This window comes from Ursus arctos, unplaced genomic scaffold (genome assembly GCF_023065955.2).
Source record: "Ursus arctos isolate Adak ecotype North America unplaced genomic scaffold, UrsArc2.0 scaffold_3, whole genome shotgun sequence".
In the NCBI taxonomy this organism is placed as follows: Eukaryota; Metazoa; Chordata; class Mammalia; order Carnivora; family Ursidae; genus Ursus; species Ursus arctos.
Window position 1 is genome coordinate 97,479,526 of NW_026622985.1, and position 23,074 is coordinate 97,502,599.

Genomic DNA, 23,074 nt, shown 5'->3' on the forward strand with positions numbered 1-23,074 from the left:
TTGTTCACTTACAGTATACACATAAAGTGGTTTCAGAATTGCAAACTCAGGGGCGCCTGGGTGGCACAGCGGTTGGGCGTCTGCCTTCCTTCGGCTCAGGGTGTGATCCCGGTGTTACGGGATCAAGCCCCACATCAGGCTCCTCTGCTATGAGCCTGCTTCTTCCTCTCCCACTCCCCCTGCTTGTGTTCCCTCTCTCGCTGGCTGTCTCTATCTCTGTCAAATAAATAAATAAAATCTTTAAAAAATAAAAAAAAAAAATTGCAAACTCACACCCTTGTGACAAACACATTTACTCACTGGATTACAGTACATACATGCTGTACTTTTTGTCTTTAGCTTTCCAGCTAACCAGTCAAGATACTGTTTGCCAGTTACTCAGGTTAGCTCTTTTCTTCCCTATCCCCTTTAGCATGAATTTTGGTATTCCTTTTTGGATTCTCCCATATCCTAGATAGTTGTAATTGCTTATTTAGGGGGTATGTGAAATATTCCTATGGTTCTAAGAGTCAGAGGAGCTATACAAAACAAAGATATCTGAGAGTGTCTGTCACATCTCACCCATGCTACATCAGTCCCATTCCCGTTTCCTTTCCACCTTTTTCCCACCCACCTGCCATAGGTAACCAATCTCTTCAGTTTCCTGTTTATCCTTCCTGCATTTCTTTTCCAAAATGACCACATATATTTTCTTATATTTCATCCTTTCTTACACAACAGGATGCACATCACGAATGGTCTTTTGTACTCTTTTTTCACTTAAAAATACATGTTGGAACCAACTTCACATCTTTTCATTGAGATATTCCTCACTGTATTTTTACACACACTACATTCCACTGTATGAACCATACCATAGTTTATTCAACCATTCTATTATGTGTGGCCACTTAGGTTGTTTCCAATATTTTTCAAGTTACACAATGCTGCAATTATTAACCTTTAATACCACAAGTATTTTGCATTACGGGAGGCATATTTTCAGGACAAAATCGTAGAAACGTCAAATTCTCCTCCAGAAGATTTATACCAATTTGCATCCTATCAGCAAGGTATTAGAGTGCCTATTTCCCCACAGACTTATCAACAAATGTGTTGCTCTGGGTTTGAATTTCTGTCAGTGAGACAAACTCTTCTTGGGACAAGCAAATGAGAAAGTTCTAGCTAAGTCCTGTGCCTATTTGATAATGGAGAAAACCAAAAGACAAAACAAACAAAAAACTGTAGAAATGGCAACAGAAGAGTGACGCTACCCTAAGTCTGGACTGATTTAACTGAGTGAAGCCGTGATGCTTTGACAATGTGCCACCAATCCCCCTGGGATCCCACCACTCCATCTACTCCAGCTCCTTTCTGCATTCCACCACTCCCGCCCACTGCATGCTAATGCCTCCATAGAGAGAGACGGAGTGCAGGTCTCCCATGGCCCTTGATTCCTTGGCCAGCAGTAGGGCAAAGACTTCATCTCTAAATCCCACTTTAAGTATTTATAAGTATCTAAAACACAAAGATGGTATCTTCTATCCAAAAAAGGACAGGGGGAGGCAAGCTTTTAACTACCGTCTTAGTGAAAAGAGCTAGGAAATATATGTATACATACTAACTCACATGTATACACACATCTATATTTCTGTATTTGTATAAATATTAAAAACCAGGAGTCTACATTGATTCCTCCAACTGAACACCACAAAGTTCATTTTAGCCTTTGTTCATTGCCTTTCCTGTAATATTTTTCACTTCCACAAAACAATCCAACACTACTTCCGAAGTAGTCTGTGACAAAAAGAGTGCTCACTGATCTATCACGGTCTTGATCTGGCCACCTAAGTATGTCCAGACTGCAGAATTTACTATTATGCATTATACTATTCACGATTTGATGACATAAGCATTTCAATGTAATGTCACATTTCCAAAACAAGCACTCTAATTTGACCAAGCTTGAGGTGGGAGTTACTCATCCATGTAATTTAAATTTAGGTCATTTTAATAATCTGAGTAAAGCTAATATTATACTAATTGAATAATTACTTGGATCTAAGTTCCTGTCTCGACTACACTTTTGAAAGTTTTACCTATACTCCATCTGTTAGAGCCTACATAATTTCTACGGTCAAAATTCCATTTTTAACATTCCTTTGGAAGGGCTGTTTCACTTCTCCCAAATATAACTGTCAAAAATCAAAGGGAATTTGTAGGCAGCAAAGCAATTTCACTTCATAGGGTTTGTTTCCTTTATAGATGGAAGGTAAATGTTGCATTTATTTCTGTGCTTGTTTCGAGATCACATGAAAATTTCAGTGAAAACTTTAAAAGACAGAAGACTGTGTACATGATATTACTTTGGGATGGTGCCAAAAAGATGAACTGAACTGCCAACTTGACTATAAAGAAATATCTGGATCAATTTTTAAAACACCAGAGCTAATCCACACTATGGACTAAAGACCTGTCAAATGTTGTCTCTTCATGTTAAATCTTCATCAAATCGTTTTGTTTTAAAGAGTAACCACATGGATATATAAATATACTTAGTAATTCTCATTTCTAAAATTTTTAATTTCTGATTTAAATATAAAATATTTGTTTTTAAGATTTACATTTATTGCACAGCTTAACATGTATATTCTAGTACTGTGCACAAACCACTCTTGGATATAAAATTAAAAATTCCTATTTTAAGGGTTTTTACATTATAGTAATCATTTAATAAACAATTCTTGCAAGTGAAACTTTATGTTGACTTGAGTCAATGTTATAAAACTGTGGCTTAATTAAATATCTGTTACTTCTACTTACTTCTGTGCTCCCTGAGACAACAGCTTTGTCTACGTTCACTAACGATGGTTCCTCTATCTGGCAAACTCCCAGTGACCACTCCACACAACGGTGATGAGCCCAACAAGTGCCTAAAATGGTTGAAGTGAAAAGAAGCAAATGAATAAACATGAAGCATATTAATGCTAATAAGATATATATTCCCCCAAACCAACTCTGACATGTAGACACACAGTGGCACCCTCTATCTGTGATCACACTAAAGCAGTCAGCCCTTCCCAAATGTATCATCTAGGAACTTGTTAGAAATGCAAAATATCAGAGTGCCTGGGTGGCTCAGTCGGGTAAGCATCCGACTCTTGATTTTGGATCAGGTCATGATCTCAGGGTCCCAGGATTGAGCCTCACGTCAGGCTCTGTGCTCAGCGGAGACTCTGCTTGAGGATTCTCTCTCTCTCCCTCTGCCTCTCCCCCCCAGCAAATAAATAAATCTTTAAAAATTTAAAAAAAAAAAGAAATGCCAAATATCATATCACAACCAAGACCCACTGAATCAAAAACTCTTGCACTGGTGCCCAGAAATCTATATTTTAACAAGCCCTCTAGGAGATTCTGACGCACACAAGTTTGAGAAACACTGAAGGAGTGATTATTACCAAAAAAAAAATGAGTTCTTAGTCATTTTATTTACATATTACTATAAGATATTTTATTTGGTATCTTTACATAAAATATAAAGGACATTTATACAATACTTTATGAGACAAAGAGGACGAATGACAAATAAACTACAAATACATCTCCATTCTGTTTCATCCCACACCAAGAGCCCACATTCATCACTAAAAACAGCTCAGTCTTTAAATCCTCTATCACACAACACTTGAACCACTATCAATCAATATGCAGTTCAACTGAAATTAACTCAAAATCCCAAAAGCACCTCATGAGTATGGGTTACTACACTGCTACAACAAGATACCCACATGGCTAAGACCTACTACTGTCTTTCACCCTGCATTAAACAGACCCAGACATCCAAGTTCCCCAACTTCTCACGGTGCCTTTTAAAATTTTCTTTCATTAATTATCAGATCTCCATGACCCTGCTGTCTACATAAGAATAAATGCAAAGACTTATAAAAGCATCCAGCCCAGTGTTGGCCCTCTGCAGATGCTACATAAATGAGGTACACATCATTAAGACATTTTACCTAAGCAAGCATACTTAAACGACCATATTTTTTACAATGTGATCATAATTATTTCTAGATGAAAGGTATTTATAATTAAGTTGATAATTCACTAAAATTAAAATGTCTATAGAATCAAGAGATAGTTATCACTGACGACCAGCTCCTACCTGTAGGATCAAATAAGGCTTGGATATCAATAGCATCTGGAAGGCCAACCAGACTGAGTTCATCCCATAATTTACCAGCCTGATCATCTGAAGTGGTCTGCGTGCTTACACTTACACAAGACACTATATTCTGCAGAGGAGATCGTTCTCTGGAAAAATAAAATAAAACAAAACAGATGTGAAAGTGGTAACAGGTAGATAATTATTTTGTTTATTCAATATAATGTATTACCAAATCAATTTTATTTTATTAGGCATAAACTGTCATAAAACAACTTTCAGAATACAACTGTTATTATTCATAGTATAATATAAAACTGGGTTGCTATATTTTATCATGTAAGCAACAACTAAAAAAAAGTCACCAAATCCATAAGGAAGTGTTAAAAATTAAAAATTTATTTTCTATAATTTTTTAAATGACACTCTCATATTCTAATCAGGAACTATATTTTATCACATAAAATAAATATTCCCTTCAGCCTTACTTAAATGCTTATGAAACATAACTCGATCAGAAATTTTAATTTGCTTTATCGTGAGGACTAGCAAAACAGAGCTGGCAGTTAATGTTATGTAAAGAAAGGTTATTTCCCAGGGGAAATGAAAACCCACTACAGAGTGTGAAGAGGGAGGTAGTGGGAGCAGAACGTGTCAGCTGGAGCTTTCTTACAGGCCCCTCCACAAATCTCGACAGCTGGTCTATGGCATGATGTTGCAAGTACTCTCGAGTAAGTAACTTGACCTCACAAGTCAGAGTAAAATGCAAAAACAAAATAGCTACTAGTGGCGTGGGGAATAAAGAAGATAATGTAACAGCAAAAACAGCAGTATAGAGATGAACACTTAATAAAGCATACAACACATGGGTGATTTCAGACTTTCAAAGTCTTCAAACTTCAGCTATTAATTGAGATCATTAAGTAAACAATGACTACTATTGTGTTTAAACATTAAATATGGGAAATCAGATGACTGGCACTAAAACTTTAATCTTCTCCTGATATCATAGTATTTAACCTGATCATAATTCTGGATTAAATCACTATTGAATATAGATCATAACTCACTGCACTTCTGTATGCTGGATATTTATCATGATTCCTATTAAGAGAAAATCAGCACAATGACCAGGGTACTAAACTTTTTTATACCTGGAATCATTGAAAGAAAAAAAGTATTAACATATTTCAATAAGTACATTTAAATACCAAACCATATAAAAATAACCAGTATTTTTTTATGTTCAGCATTAGAAATGCATAGACTCACTTTTTTAAAAGCTTAGCATGCTATTCTAACTTTAAATTCTCGTTTTTATAAATGCCCCCAGTATAATGAGAACAAACTCTTTCCTATAAATATAATCTCCATTCCTACAAATAGATTCTTCATTACTAATCATTGTTCTTTTATGGGGAGGGGAAAAAAAGACGAACAGTTCATCTATAAGGATTAATGTATTGTTCTAAGATATTTCCTTTGTACCAGTATTTGATGGGGGAGACGGGTATAAAAACTAATGAAATGATCAACCAGCTATTACTAACCAATTCCTAACCACTAGCTTAATCAAATTTCACCTTTAGGTTTTACAACCAGTTTTTATGTGTATACCATATCAGTAAGATGCTGATGTCAACCCTAAGGATGACAGAAAACCAACTTAGGAAAAACCATCAGGAGAAGACAGCTGAAATACATACCCCCAAAATTTTAGTCTAAAACAAAAGAGAAAAAGAATCCCCAATTACATATTCTTACAATTTAATGCCACCAAGAGAGAAAAATTCTTTTTAAAACCTCCTTTTCACATTAAAAACAAAAACAAGCTTATTTGGGGCGCCTGGGTGGCGCAGTCGTTAAGCGTCTGCCTTCGGCTCAGGGCGTGATCCCGGCGTTAAGGGATCGAGCCCCACATCAGGCTCCTCTGCTATGGGCCTGCTTCTTCCTCTCCCACTCCCCCTGCTTGTGTTCCCTCTCTCGCTGACTGTCTCTCTCTCTCTCTGTCAAATAAATAAATAAATAAAATATTTAAAAAAAAAAAAAAAACAAGCTTATTTGGTTTCTATTCATCAGTAATATATTTTGTAACTATTTAAAATCATTACCAAATTAGATTGGCTAACCCTAAGTGAATTCCAAATTTTATAAATGTGTTTTATTCCTAAAGTCAATTATCTGTCTTGTTATCATTACTTAATACATTGGTAAACACTAAGTGTATGTAAAGACTAAACCAAAGCTCCATTTTACATAATTACCTTACCCCATAAAAGTTTTTGATAAAAATTAACTCAGCTTTTAAAATAAGTAAACGAAGCCCAACTGTATTTCCCAGAATAAGTGTTTATATAATTGTCATTATTCAAAGGCAGAACATGAGGATATGAGATATACGCTGGTCAAGTCCATTAGATTTGCTAATTACTGATGGACATTAAAACTTCGCTAGACTTTTGATGTATTTTATTAGGATGTGAGCACTCAAATGATTACAAGAAGAAAAGCTCTGCTCTAAGATCTAGCTCCGGCCTTTCAAATATCAAGATGCTAAACAAAGTACTTCTAAACTTCCTTAAGCTGTTCCACCTTAAATTTTTTTAAGAGTCTCTTTCTTGTTATTGTTTCATTTCCTACTTCAGGTCTTCAAGGCATTGGCAGCAGTCCAAAAGAAGGAGCCAATCAAATAAGTACAACACAACAATGCCTTAGTACTTAAATTTGGATAAAAGCCAGATAAACACTTGGATGATTACATCATCACCCTCAAGGGGGAGAGCTGGTTAGCCTTCCAAGCTAAATTAATTTTACACTTTCTCATCGACTACAGAAACTTCTACTCCCTCAACTACCAGAGCCAAATCCACATATTAAGATGGCCTTTAAACAAAACTCAGCAACATATTAAAAAAAAAATGTTTAACTCCAAAATTAAATATATTAGAGTGAAGTGTTAGGTAACTATAATGTTGATGAATACAGACACACATGTATAGTTATACAAATACCTTAGTAAATTCTTATTTCATTAAAAAAGAAGAGCTTCTTCTTTAACTTTAGAAAGGGCATTCTGAGCATATAATTACTTAGAAAGTTAACTCTGTATTATAACAGTTTACTGGACAACTCAATATTCTCTGAACCATAAAAATAACTAGATAACAAGTTAAGAACATGGGTAGAGAAAATCACCTTGGTTTTGTCATTCTGTTAGGTTATATTCTTACAAACAATCAAAAGCTTATTCAAAGGAATGAAAGAATGATTTCATTGATCTGTTTTACCTTCTTTCCATAAATTCCTTCTAGGTTTATGTTATGTTCTTTAAAGTTTTCTTCTAAAGGTTAACTTTTGTGATCACACTGATTTTAATATACAATTAAGATAACACTCTTACTTTCACACAAGAAATTTTAAGAAAAGGAGTGTTTTATGGGGGTAATGATGAGGCATAAAGCATCCTACGAATGTTGAAAAACATGAGAAATGATTAACAACCCCATTTGTATATTCACAGAGATGAAAATAAATTATAGATAGCCTTACTGCATTCCAACCATTTATTCAAAATTGCTTACTTTCTCTGTCCTCTTTGTTTTCGTGGTGCTGAGTTTTGTATTTTCTCACAGGTTCCATTGCTGTTGTCATCAATGTCCTTCTTGTTAGAAGGCTGGCTTTTCCATGGCAAGATAAACCCAGGCGTTACTCTAAATTGTTTTAAGTCTCCTTGTCCTAAGGAACTTTTTTCACCACAGTAACAAAAAGCGCAGAGCTGTTCACTGGTGGAAATGAAAAGTAAGAAAGAGAAGGAGAAAGTAGTTTTATTCAACTAATTTTTAAAGTGACAGACTATAGATACCTGTGCTTTAAAATTAAATATTACAACTTTAGCACCAACTAAGCTTGAGTACGTATAGGTCATAAGAACAATTAAGTTTAATAATCAATTATACATTTGCAATTCATAGCATGACTTTTAAAAGTAGCAGACTTACCAAATCAAAAAGTTCTAGCTTGTACTTAGTTTTCTTTTTAATCTAATTCAAGAAAATGGAAGTAATAAAGAAGGATAAAGAAGGGAAAGCTGAGGCTGGGAAAGAGGGTAGGGTTTAATGACATACGGGCTCTGTAATACCTATGGTGACAAAGTTTTATTTAAGCACCTGACGGAGCATTCTTTATGCATGATGTAGATACAAAACACACGCGAACAAACACGGAGACATAAAAACGTAGATTTAACTACTTACTGGGGTAAGTAGTCAGTGATGAGGGGTGTGTGTGAAAGAGTTTAACAGGAGTGGAAAAGGGATAAGTAGGTGGAGCACAGGAGATTTTAGGACAGTGAAACTATTTCCCATGATACATTATAATGGCAAATGCATGACATTAGGCATTTGTCAAAACTCATAGAACTATATAAGAGAAAGAATAAACCCTAATGTAAACTATGGAGTTTAGTTAATAATAACGTATCAATACGAGTTTATCAACTGTAACAAATGTACCACACTAAGACCCAATGCTAATAAAGGGGAAACTCAGGGAAGGAAGGCAGGCTGGTAATGGGAACTCTCTGTACTAATCTGTCCAATTTTTCTGAAAGCCTAAATTTATTCTAAACAATAACGTCTATTAACTACAATAAAATTAAAAAGTTAAAAGACAAAAAACAATATATGCTTATGGAATAGATGCTTAATAAGGGACCATGAAAGGAGAACACTCTTGCACCGCTGGTGGAAATGCAAAATGGTGCAGCTACTGTGGAAACCAGTATGGAGGTTCCTGAAAAAGTTAAAAATAGAGCTACCCTATGATCCGGCAATCACACTCCTGGGTATCTACCCAGAGAATACAAAAACACTAACTAAAAGGGACACATGCACTCCCTACGTTTACGGCAGCATTATTAACAATAGCCAAGATATGAATGCAGCCCGTGTCTATCCATTGATGAATGGATAAATGTGGTGTATATATACATATATATACACACAATGGAATATTAGACAAAAATAGGATGAAATCTTGCCATCTGCCACAACAGGGATGGAGCTAGAGAGTAGTATGCTGAGCGAATTAAGTCAGAGAAAGACAAATACCATATGATTTCACTCATGTGGAATTTTGTTGTTGTTTGGCAGGCTTGTTTTTTAAAGATCACATACATCTTTGACTTTTTATTATGGAAATTTTTTAACAAAGATACAGAAGCAGAATAATAGTTAATAAATGCTCATGAACCCATCAATCAGCTTCACCTGTTAACAGTATTTTTTCTCATTTTATCCATTTGCCACTTATTTTATTTTTCTTACGATGCAATATGTTATTTTCCTCAAGTTTTTATTTAAATTCCAGTTAGTTAACAAACACTGCAATATTAGTTTCAGGTGCAGAACCTAGTGATTCAACACTTCCATACAACCCTGGGTGCTCTTCAGGACAAGCGCCCTCCTTATAATTCCCATCACTGATTTCATCCATTCCCCCCACACACACACCTCCCCTGGGTAACCCTCAGTTTGTTCTCTATAGTTAAGACTCTGTTTCTTGGTTTGCGTCACTCTTTTTCTTTTTCTTCTCCCTTTGCTGATATGTGGAATTTAAGAAACAAAACAGAAGAACATTGGGGGGGGGGGGGAAGAGCAGTAAACCAGAAAACAGATTCTTAAGTACAGAGAACCCACTGCTGGTTGGGAGAGGGGAGGCGGGTGGGGGGACGGGGGACATAGGTGATGGGGATTAGGGAGGGCATTTGTTGTGATGAGCAATGGGTGATGTATGGAAGTGTTAAATCACTATACTATAACACCTGAAACTCACATTACACTGTATTTTAACGAACTGAAATTTAAATAAAAACTTTTAAAAATACCAGAATAAAGAAAAACAGTATTTCTTAGCTTTAAAAATATATATATGATATTTCATTCACTAGATTTTTCTGTACCGATTTTAATTTTTTAAAATATTGTTTTAGGGATATCTGGGTGGCTCAGTTAAGCGTCTGACTCTTGATTTCAGCTCTGGTCATGATCTCAGGGTCGTGCTGTGCACTGGGCTCCGCGCTCAGCAGGGAGTCTGATTGAGAGTCTCTCTCTCTCTCTCTCCCTCTGACCCTCCCCGTATGCTCTCAAATAAATAAAGTCTCAAAAAAAAAAAGTTTTAAAGTATTACTTATACTTCCATCACCATAAAAATGAAAAAATATTTGAAAATTATAATAAAGAGAATAAAAGGACCGCTCCTCTTGGATATATTTCTCTTGATGACATATTTACAGCTGCTCCACCTAAACCTCCCTTCTCGGGCACTGAAGTTTGCACCATAACCTCGTACTATCTACTCCATGAACTTTCACGTCTTACATTAACAGGTGATAAACTATAATATTTCTAGGAAATTTTTTTTATCTTAAGTTAAATTCAAATTGTGTCCCTCAACTAATTACCTTTATGAAAGTTATCTATTCACGTTTTTCAATTTCATGATCAACAGTGTTGTCCACTGAGACAGAGAGAAAGACACACGTTCATATACATACACACATTTAAACATGGTCTACTTTTAGAAAAGGTCGAAAGGAAAAAAAATAGTTTTCCCTCTTGCCTAAAAGATATGACCACCAGTATCCTTTGCTAGTATCTTATTAACCTTATTTTCTTTTTTTAAGATTTTCTTTATTTATTGACAGAGAGAGAGACAGCCAGCGAGAGAGGGAACACAGGCAGGGGGAGTGGGAGAGGAAGAAGCAGGCTCTCAGCGGAGGAGCCTGATGTGGGGCTCAATCCCAGGACCCTGGGATCACGCCCTGAGCCGAAGGCAGATGCTTAACGACTGAGCCACCCAGGCGCCCCCTTATTATTTTCTTACTTATGACTTTCTCAAGCTATTAAGGCTTACATTTCTTTCAGCATACCCCATCTGATTTTCTTCTTACCCTGGAAGCATTACCCAAGAGGAGCAACAATCAGATGGACATCCTTATCAACAACACTGATTACAACAAAGTGATTAGAAAATGGAGCAATGTTTTTAAAGTATTTTTTTAAAAGATTTCATTTATTTATTTATTTGACAGAGAGATAAAGAGAGAGCACAAGCAGAGAGGCAGGCAGAGGGAGAGGGAGAAGCAGGCTCCCCGCTGAGCAGGGAGCCTAACATGGAGCTCGATCCCAGAACCCTGGGATCATGACCTGAGCCAAAGGCAGACGCTTCACCGACTGAGCCACCCAGGCGCCCCTTGAAGGACTGACAGAAAATACCTTCACCTTCAATGTCATACCCAAATCCATCACTCAAATGTGATGGTGAGTAAAAGTAATCCCAGGCTTGGGAGAGCACAGGAATTTTGCCACACAACAGATCCACAATGAACATAATTTTATAGAAGTACTGAAATCACTAAAGAATTAGGAAAGGTTTCAAGAAATGGAAGAAGTTGGGGCGCCTGGGTGGCACAGCGGTTAAGCATCTGCCTTCGGCTCAGGGCGTGATCCTGGTGTTGTGGGATCGAGCCCCACATCAGGCTCCTCCACTATGAGCCTGCTTCTTCCTCTCCCACTCCCCCTGCTTGTGTTCCCTCTCTCGCTGGCTGTCTCTATCTCTGTTGAATAAATAAATTTAAAAAAATCTAAAAAAAAAAAAAAAAAGAAAGAAAGAAATGGAAGAAGGTAAGGACAGTCATCTAGGTATCTCACAGTAATGTATTAACTTTAAAGGTGGGACAAAGGAAATTCCTGTCTTCAGTTTGGGTGTAGAAAGCTGCAAAGCGGGAGCCTGGGTGGCTCAGTCGCGTCTGCCTTCGGCTCAGGGTGTGATCCCACAGTCCTGGGATCGAGCCTCACATCGGGCTCCCTGCTCTGCTGGGAGCCTGCTTCTTCCTCTCCCACTCCCCCTGCTTGTGTTCCCTCTCACTGGCAATCTCTCTGTCAAATAAATAAATGAAATCTTTAAAAAAAAGAAAGAAAGAAAGAAAGCTGCAAAGAGCACTGTTCCCACCCTCACAGCAAAATCTCATCAGACAATCTACAAATTCACTTTTCTTGAACACATCGGATTGCAGAAGTCACAGGGCAACCAATTCACCTCCAACTGAATGAAAGGCATGTCCAAAAAGAGATGAGACACAAGCATTTGCTTAATCTGAGAAAAAGGCCACGGTATGTCATACAAGCAGCATAAGAAGAATTCAGTGAAAAATTTTAACAAAGTGCTAAAGTCCAAGTGTGAGATAGTGTGAGAATACAGAGTATCTGGGACCCAAAGACACAGGGTAAATTCTAACCCACTCATACTCTTCTCTCTGCGAACCACTTCAGATGCTTACGCACAACACTGGAAGTGTGGCGACGAGTCTGGATAATGTGCTGGTCATGGCACGAAGCCTGGAGAGTGGAACAACAGCAGTATGGGGAAGGCACAAAGACCCACCCAGATCTTTCTCCCGCATTTTCCCTGGGGAACAAAAGCCTTAGGCTGGTGAGAGAAGGACAGGAAAAATCACCCCCTACAACAGTGAAGACCAACTGCAGATGGAAGAACAGTGAGGTGGGGAAGGGGGCTTTAACCCTAGAGGAGAAGCAAGACTGTCCTGGACTCAGCCATTATAGGTCTCCTACAGCTGGCATAATGGCAGGATCACTGAGAACACAGAACCCTCGAAACCAAAGGGCACACTGCCTATCTAAGAGCAAAGCTGAATCAGAACAAGAAATGTTCTGTTAATCCATGCCTGACTGCAACTCTCATGCATCATTAGTGAGAATGCAAAACATAGAGCCACACACAAAACACACTTTGGCAATTTTCTTTTCAAATTACCTTTCTCCTAGCCCAGGTATTTACCCAAGTGAAATATAAACCCTATGTTCACACCAAAACCTGTGAGTGAATATTTATACCAACTGTATTCATAATGCCCAAAACTGGAAACTACCCAAATATTCCTCAACTAGGAAATGGATAAACTGTGATAGGACCCTCCATAAAACAGAATCCTGTTCAGCAATAAGAAGGAGGCAACTACTGATACATAGAAGAACACGGATGGGTAAAAAGGCCAGAAAACGAGTAAAAAAGGCATTACCAAAGTAAAAAAGACTCAGATCAAAAGATCACATACTCTACAATTCCATTTCTATGTTACTGTAAAGACAAAACAACAGGGACCTACAGAAGACAAGCGGTTGCCGAGGGCAGAAGTTGGGAGTCAGGGTTGGCCACAAACAGGCATCGGGGACTTTTTCAGTATGATGGGCTGTTCTTCATCTCATGGTGGTTGTGGTTATGTCACTGTATACAACTGTCAACCCACAAAATGGGTGAATTTCACTATATATAAATTAAACCTCAAATTTTAAAATTAGGGGGAAAAAGTTAGAGGGCCAAGACAAGGGAAACAGAAATAGGAAATATATATCTAAAATAACTACAGCACGAGATGCTAGATGAGAGATGCAAAGAGATATGAAAACATGATAAAGCACTTACATTGTTAAGACTAAGAAACCAATTGGAATGGTTAAGTTTGAATTCCTTCAAAATTAAACTCAATAGGGTAAAGAGACATAAGGTTTGAGTGTTAAGGGAAATGATCTTAAAAAACAAAATACAATGTAGAATGAACAGAAAATAATTATCCATCCAATAGAAAACAGAAAAAAGTACTGCCTTCACAGAACTCACATGATATTGATAATTAAATAATCAAATGAACTGAGAAATAACAAGTGCTACTGAGAAAAATAAAGCAGGGGACACCTGGGTGGCTCAGTTGGTTAAGCATCTGCCTTCAGCTCAGGTCATGAGCCCACGTCGGGTTCCCTGCTCAGTGGGGAGTCTGCTTCTCTCTCTCTCTCTCTCTCCCTCTGCCCCTCCCCCACTGCTCATGCTCATGCTCGGTCTCAAATAAATAAAATCTTTAAAGAAAAAGAAAAAAGAAAGAAGGATTAATGGGCAAAGTGTGTTTGGAACTGTTTTATTGTTCAGTCTACTCTTTTATTTTGAGATTTTTCAAACCTTCCCCAAAATGGGGAACAAACCATGTACGGGTGAGGTGTCTAGTATACCTCCAAATGGAGATGTCAAGCAGACACACGGATAGGAAAGTCTGAGGTTCAGAGAAAGGTCACCCCTGGAAATACAAATATGGGGTTCCTCAGCATGCAGACTGAACACTCAGCCATCACACTGAATGAGCATTCTCAGGAAGGGAGTAGAGATAAAATTATGCATGCTGAAGACTTCCCTGAGGACCCCAACATTATAAAAGCAGGGAGTCTCTGCAGAAGCCAGCAAAAAATGAGGAGGCAGGGGTGCCAAAAGCAAAAGAAAGAAAACATTTCAAGAAGATGGGAGTATTCAACTGATAAATGATTTTACAGTTTTATTCATGTCTTTCAAATAAGGTCTAAAAAAACTCCAAGACTTCAAAGCTGAAGTATACACAGATAGGTTATAATATCCTCTATTTCTTTTTTTAAAGAATGAAGAAAGAGTAAGGAACAAAAGTATAAAAGTTTACAGGTAAATATCAAAATCAACCCTTAGGCTAAAAGCTTGAAGTTCTTTCTTTGGCTAGGGCTAGCGTGGTGATACCCTGTTCTGGTCTGCAGAGAGCAGGGTAACATGCTAGTCTACTGCCATTCTACAATCGCCTAAGCCCACAGACATGCTTTACCCCAACAACACACAGAGGCATCAGCCATAAATCTAAAACTAGTAAATAATAAAATCCCATCCATATTTACATGCCAAGCTTGTACTCTCTGAATCCTCTCTATCGCCAGCTCCCTGCCTGTCACTAATCCCCAATCCGGATGCATTCATTCTCTAACCTGATTTTGGCTTCTACACCAACAGAGACCAGGGAGCTGGCAGATTCCTCAGACACAGAGCGCTGAAGGACGGGGATCGGCCGTTTGCTGTTGTCCGCTTCTGCTTCAGCATCCTCTTCTGCAGACTGTTCTTTGATTTCTGCTTAATAGTGAACAAGAGGATATAAAAGGTCATTTTCGCATTTAAATCAATCTTTGGTGAATTTATCTGTAAAGCATACATGACACAGGAAGAAGATTCAAAGAGCAATGGTGGCACTTCATTAATACAGGAAAAGTTTATGTAATGGCGCGGTTTATATTTACTGTCTACTGCAACATGATCATTGCAATAATGTGAAACACGGCACACTGTTCTTTGTGTGCACCTTACAACTGACTCATTGGAGTTTCACCTTAGGAATAACTGTGAAGAACCCTGCTTGTAGGATTATAGCAGTACATCTACAGAACAAATGTATTTCAAAGTGACTCACTTAAAAAAAGGTTCTTCATAATTCACAAATAAAATTATCATTCATTTAAAACAATCATTACAGCTTTAATTAGTAGCCATTCCAAAGGTAAATATTTGAAAAGAGCCCATCTTGACTCCATTGCCTTTTTCATTTACCCTCACGACTCCAAACTCAAACACCTCACACATAGGATGCAAGTTAACAAACACTATCACCTCCTTAAATAAAAACAGTCTATCTACTCTCGGAGATGCATCACTGACATGAACAGGCACTGTCCCTCCAACCAGTGCTCCTGATGCAATTCCACGCTCCAGTCCGTCCTTCTTTCCTAACTCGAAATTGACTTAGACCTTTCTGCACCACCACCCCAAACCAAAGAAACAAATACCAAGCACTTATTGTCCTTCAAACTCCTATCTCTCCTTCCTTTTCCCAATAAAATTCATGAAATGGGACTTGGGAGGGGCCACACTCCGTTACCTTCCTAATGGGCATCCTCCCACTGCAACGCTGTTCTCACCACCACCACCGACAGCAACAGAATTAACAATCCAGGGGCTACTTGCAAGCCTTCAAACTTTCTAGAAATTCATCTGGCACCAAGGACAACCTCCTCCTCAGTGAAAGGCTCTCCCATCTTTTTAAGCAGGAGATGTAATGGGTTACTACAGGCTTCAGAGCCATCAAGACCAGCTCTTCAAGTACCAAGTCTACAAACTACTGTCTGTACAATTTATGTAAAGTCATCTCCCAAATTTTCCACCATCTCATCTGCAAAACCAAAAAGCTACCATGTATCTCACAAGGTTGCTAATGAAAATTAAATGACCTCGTATCTGTCTCTTCAGCTGGTTTCTTTTAGACCTCTAAATGTGGGGATAGCCCTCAGGATGTTCTGTACATGCTCTTTCTTCTCGAAGAACTTAAAGATTATCCAGGTTTTAACAGTCTCCTCTGGGCTTCATGGTTATCAGCTGACACTGGCAGCCCTGGCTCCTCTCCTGAGTTTCGACCAGACTTTCACTGCATTCTGGACATATCTAGCCGCTGGAACATTAAAGTCCACACCAAAATTGATCTCACATCTCTCAGATCAGCTCTTTTTTTTTTTTATTTTAATGGTTTTTTTTATTATGTTAGTCACCATACAGTACATCCCTGGTTTCTGATATAAAGTTCGATGATTCATTAGTTGCGTGTAACACCCAGTGCACCATGCAATACGTGCCCTCCTTACTACCCATCACCAGTCTATCCCATTCCCCCACCCACCTCCCCTCTGAAGCCCTCAGTTTGTTTCTCAGAGTCCACAGTCTCTCATGCTTCATTCCCCCTTCTGATTAACCCCCCTTTCTTTATCCCTTTCTTCCCCTACCAATCTTCCTAGTTCTTATGTTCCACAGATGAGAGAAATCATATGATAATTGTCTTTCTCTGCTTGACTTATTTCACTTAACATTATCTCTTCCAGTGTCATCCATGTTGCAGCAAATGTTGAGAACTCGTTCTTTCTGATAGCTGAGTAATATTCCATTGTATATATGGACCACAACTTCTTAATCCACTCATCTGTTGAAGGGCATCTCGGCTCCTTCCATGATTTAGCTATTGTGGACATTGCTGCTATGAACATTGGGGTACATATGGCCCTTCTCTTCACTACGTCTGTTCAGATCAGCTCTTCAATCTGACTTTCCTATTTTTATGACTATCAAAGTCTCCTAAATTCATAATGAAGTGTAGATAAGTGTTTTGACAAATAAATTTGAGAACTATTAATTATTCCATTAGAAAAACTACAAATAATTATAAGTCTTGTCAAATCATGAAATGAATGATGAAATAAAACATCAAACAGACAGTTTGGGTTCTCCTAATTAAAATAACATTGTTCTTTCTTAAATTGAAATAGTAATGTTGACCATAAATCAAGTGCTTGTGGGTCTATCAATCATGTTGTCTGTCCTGTCTATCCCTAGTCACAAAACTGAGAGAGTACCTAGAATCAAATCTACAAACATAAAGCATATTTGTATCAAAGGATTATAAAAAGATTTGCAAACTTTACTGTATAAAACACTAAATTTCTATATAATAAAAGATATCATGAACAAAATGAAAAAGTACATCACAGATTGAAAGAAAATACATGTGACTTGCGTCCACAAATAGGCATTCAAATCAAAGGATGTGTAAAGAACTTTACATCATGAAAGATGAACAAGGCACATTACCCTGTAGAAAAATGGACAAAGGATAAAATCCATACTCTCTTTTACATGCAAATTTCAGTTGGACACATAACTTCTTAGCTACTGACTTTATTTCTCAACCTTCTTTGTAGCTAATCGTGGCAAGTTCTCACCAATACAGTATGGCCAAAAGTGACCACGCAACTTCTATATCACCTAACAGGAAGGGATTTGCTGTAGACTGTTATGATCCCTCTTTTCTATGGCCAGAATACAGACACATTAGGAACCCAGACGCAATGCTGCAGATGAGAACAACGCTCTCGTGAAGGGCAGGAAAACAAGATGAAAGGAGCCTAGGTCCATAAACAACCACACGGAGCAAAGATGCCTGAACCTCTCGCTTTCAGAAACGCTACATGAAAAAATAATAAAAATTTGTTTTATTTACACCCCTGCTGTATTTTGGGGTCTCTGTTTACAGCACTTTAACCCATGCCCCAGTTAACACAGGAGTACGTAACTGCCATAACAAACCCTAAAATGTGGGTTCGTGATCAGGCAATGAGAAGAGTGATACTGGAGTCTGGAAATCAACTGACCCTTTTTATGGTGTATCAAAGTATTTGGTAGATCTGTGACTTGCAATAACCTGGAAAGCAGACCAGGTGCCTCCAGAGCCTATAGGTCTAGGGAAAGCATCTGAAAAGACCCAAAAGTTATTTTGTGTTGCCTGCCCTCTAAGTGCTTTTATAACCAAAGACAGAAAGTAACATGGTTTCACTAGACAGGTTCTCTCTGCTTATTATATTCAAAACACTATAAAATGACCATATATAAAAATGCCTTTACTTTAAGGAAGCATTTCATTTCTACCCAGAGATGCCCTGAGCAAATGTAGGATATGCTCTTTTTGTACCATTCCTATTACTAGGTAAAAAGGAAGGGTAAGAGTCAAGATGAGGAGTAATAAGAAGAGTACCTCAGAAGCTCACAGATCCTGAGCCACAGGGTCATGTGCCATTATTTTGCCCTGGGAGCACTTTTCTCTTAAGGGGCAGCTCTGTTTAGCCTCCACCCCTAAACTGCATTCCCTCCAACAGGGTGCAGCCTGTCTGCTCTCCGGCATATGCAGCTATCTACCACTTATGGCCTCTCGTCAAAATTCTTCTCCAGGCAAACTGTAGCACAATCCCAATTACTTCCTTATTTTGATCTCCCTCAAAAAGAAAATACATAAGACTTTCAATATTTTTTAGGAGCTTTTTTGTTGCTTATAACTAAGGGGAAACCAGTAGGAAGACCGTCTGTCTCTCAGTGTGTGTCTGTTCTCTCTCTCTCTCCCTTTCCCTCTCAAATTAGATCAGAAAGAGATGGCAAGGTTAAACATAAATGTTAATGGTAGGCTGGTAGGTATTCGGGTACACAACCTTCAGAAATTAGGCTCCCTGCATTTCAGAGAAGCAAAAAACAGATCCAGACTAGAGGGAGTTTTTTTCCCTAATGGAATCTGGAACAGGCCTGATGCACAAAGAGGATAATAGTAAGGCAGGCTTCATGAGTTCATCCTGTTCTCCTTTTGCTTCCAGCTATTACTGCTACTGGGTCTGCCCATGATCTCCTGGATCTGCTAAAGACGCAGTAGAGATTGATGGCTTTGGGCTGGACTTTGGTTTGGATTTTGTTGTTTTAGTCATTTGTTTTTTAAGGAATAAGGAGAAATAAAGAGGAATCTTATGACTGCTTCCCAGGGAGCAGATCCAGCCACAAAATAGAAACAGAAAAAAGCATCCCTAATATGTGAAACTATACATAATGACAGAACCTATCTTTTTTAATTGTCACTCTTCGTTTAGTACAAAAAATTAGATCTTACTACCTGTCAATGTCAAGCCAGGATAATTAAACTAACGTTATGTCTCTCTCTGCTCCTAGCCCAAGTCTTCACAGCAGAATGTGAAACAGATTGCTCTGGCTGAAAATGATGTCATCCAAATATCCAACCAAAGATGTCAACCAGAAACACTCTGGTGAAACAACTGTAAACTCAATGACAACCAAGGGAATAGTTCTGATGCCAGCACCTGCTTATCCACAATTTACTACTAAAAATGCGCTCTTGAACCCCATCCTGTGCCTGTACGGAAACCACAAAAGCTAGCCATTCAACCAATAAAATAGCCCAGGCTCGGCTACTCGGCTACTTTGCAGAGTTTTTGCCTTTCATGGCATTCTATTCATTCAAATGCCTAACAGTCTAAAACTATGAAATGGGAGTAAGCAGGCACTTTTTACATTTTAAAAATTTCTGTGTTCTACTTCTCTTTGATATAAAATATTCCGTGTATCTTTCTCCTTACTGTGAACTTTAAAGGCACTGCTACTTGGTCACAAAATATTTTAAAACTGACCGTGAGGATGACAGAGAGGATTTTATCGGCAGCCCCTACCTGTGTCTAATCTTGAACCACTAGGTGGCACATGTGCAGAGGTAACTAGACTGAAGAACCCCATCACGTGTAAGGAAGTTCCTAAGAGAACCTGGATGGCCTGTGTACTTCACTCAGTGGCATGGCCTAAGCGCTGTGCAAATCTCTGGGGATGCAACAGTAAATCAGATCTAAGCCCTGCCCCTAAACAATGCCATTCCTCCCATGACTCTTACTTATAGCCCCAAATAGTTGCTTCTGTGAATGAACAGCAAACCCTGCTTTAGTTTGGGGTATTAGTTAAAATCAAAGGCTTGGCATCAAATGGTCCACGATCTGCATTAGCAAGCAGCGCGGCCTTGGCAAGTCAGCTCATCTCAATTTCAGTTTGTTAATCATTTAAAAGATAGCTAATAGCACCTCATATAAAACTGTCTTTAGGAAGCACTCAGCCCAATGCCTTATGTATACGGTAAGGGTAGGTATGTGGTCGCTATTCTGATTATCTACATTCACACACGATATTCTATCCATTTACTTCCCCATCTAGTTGGGTATCACCCACTAAGATACCAAACTCTTGATGTCAGATCACACATTATTACACTACACTGTGGGAAGTAATAAAAATAAAGAGAACATTTGTTTAGCAGCTTCTGGCTCTTTGCTGAGGAGTTAATAAATCATTACTTTAGAATGACTTTGTTACCAAACAAAACTTTGAGTAACTACTATGTACCATATATTCTATTCAAATAGTAGCCAGTTTTTATAACAGAGTCAGGATTTCTATCCTCAATGGATCTAGTCAGGAGACAGTGAATAATAATAGGATAGCACCCTTGTCATGATGGAGGCACAGGTGTGATGAGAGTCAAGGAAGAGGTGGGAGTACAGCTTAGAAAGGCTTCAAAAAGGCATTGAAAGCCCAGCTCAAGCTGAAAAGACAAACAGAGGTGTGCACCTAATAGTTCTCTCATTTGATTCTTCTCTTTTAAAAAAAGAATAGTAATATCTGACATACTATCCTCATCTACAAGATAAGGAAACAAAGTCAGAAACTTAAACAACAAGCCCAAGATCACACAGCTCACAGGAAGCAAAGCAGGGGTTGAAAATCAGGCCTGTGAACCTCGATGGTGCAGGGGTGCTCAGCGCAGCTCACTTCACTGCAGCACACCGCCCAGGAGCTCAGAAGTTCTATGAATACATTAATGTGAATGGGAAATGTTAATATTTTACTAGCACCATGTTACTGAGGAATCATTTGTTGAATTACGAAGAATATGAAATGAAAACTGAAAATACAGAATACAGCGTATTTGTTTATTTTTAAAGCTGTGCTGGCTAAAATTATCAAGCAAAGAGAGCATTTACCTCACAACCAAGTTCATGGAAATAATACCTTTTGATTTTGGACAATTAAGAAATTATTTCCCTCAAAGGTTAATTCTTTGTATATATCCTAAAAATATATTCAATAAACTCACCAACATGACAGAATAGACCGTCAGATGTCAAAAATATTCCAGAGTCTAGGGGCACCTGGGTGGCACAGTGGTTAAGCATCTGCCTTCGGCTCAGGGCGTGATCCCAGCATTGTGGGATCGAGCCTCACATCAGGCTCCTCCGCTATGAGCCTGCTTCTTCCTCTCCCACTCCCCCTGCTTGTGTTCCCTCTCTCGCTGGCTGTCTCTCTCTCTGTCGAATAAATAAGTGTAAAAAAAAAAAAAAAAAAAAAAAAAAATTCCAGAGTCTACATATGGCCTCCCTTACTAATACATAACATATTCTTTCAAAGCACCTTGTATCTGAATGAATTTTAAAAATGTATTTATTTAGAGGCAACCTGGGTGGCTCAGTCAGTTAAGCATCCAACTCTTGGTTTAGGCTCAGGTTATGATCTCAGGGTCCTGAGAACAAGTCCTGCATCAGGCTCTGCGCTAAGCATGGAGTCTGCCTGAGATTCATTCTCTTTCTCCCTCTACACTGCCCCCACCCAAAAGAATTAAAAAATAAAACAATTAAAAAAATTTTAGGATGTATTTTTATTTATTTATTTATTTATTTTTTAAGATTTTATTTATTTATTTGACAGAGAGAGAGACAGCCAGCGAGAGAGGGAACACAGGCAGGGGGAATGGGAGAGGAAGAAGCAGACTCCCAGCGGAGAAGCCTGATGCGGGGCTCGATCCCAGGACTCCAGGAATCACGCCCTGAGCCAAAGGCAGACGCTTAACCGCTGTGCCACCCAGGCGCCCCTAGGATGCATTTATTTAATAAGAGGTTCTAGGATCTTGGGAGGAAAAAATTCATCTTTATTTTATTACTAACCTTTGAAATTTCTAATCCTAAAAACTCATTTCATCATGAATATACGCACAAGTAGAGGGATACAGCAGCAACTACGTCTCTGTCACCAACAGAAAGCACGTAATTTCTTATCACATTCAGTGTTTGCAGACATCCCACAATATCATTTACCCTCATCACTACTTGAAAATTATGGTAATATTAAAATTAAATTAGGATTTATAATTTAAGTGTAAATTTTTAAAAATACATTATAAAATTACAATTTTGGCTTTTTACTATTTTGATAATATTTCAATATAATCATTTATCTTTGCAATCTTATGTATTTTATTTTATTCACTTAAAAACATTATTTGGAAAAAAGCCTGGCAAAGGTGTCAATGACCCCCCACCAGACCATGCACTCTACAGAAACAAGCACCGTATCTGTTTTACAAACCATTTGGAGCAAAATCTGGATGATGCCCAATAACTGTGTAATTACATGTGATGCAATTAATATCAAGCAAGCAGACAAATCTTACTGTATACAAATACATAAAGAATCACAAAAAGCACAGAGAAAAACTTACAAAATATTTTAAGCAGGCTAGTATTTACTAATTATGTTAGTGAACACCAGCACTCATTGTCTACTTCTCATCCAGACAACATGCCTGCTTCTGTGCTTTATTCAAACATTAAA

The 23,074-nt window shown here is 38.1% G+C and overlaps 1 protein-coding gene across 32 annotated transcripts in view; it reads right to left on the minus strand.

Annotated features, from left to right (window-relative positions):
- The window catches only part of KMT2C (lysine methyltransferase 2C), a 272,539-nt gene that overhangs the window by 153,792 nt on the left and 95,673 nt on the right, over positions 1-23,074 (minus strand). For 26 of the 32 annotated variants that reach the window (XM_048212973.2, XM_048212995.2, XM_048212976.2 and 23 more), the window contains 4 exons: positions 14,992-15,133; positions 7,726-7,926; positions 4,145-4,293; positions 2,803-2,912 (listed from right to left, as the gene is read on the minus strand). In XM_048212973.2, coding sequence (XP_048068930.2) covers positions 2,803-2,912; positions 4,145-4,293; positions 7,726-7,926; positions 14,992-15,133 — 602 coding nt within the window. The remainder of the gene's footprint in view (positions 1-2,802; positions 2,913-4,144; positions 4,294-7,725; positions 7,927-14,991; positions 15,134-23,074) is intronic. The other 6 variants (XM_048212977.2, XM_048212974.2, XM_057304569.1 and 3 more) reach the window with 1 other exon arrangement.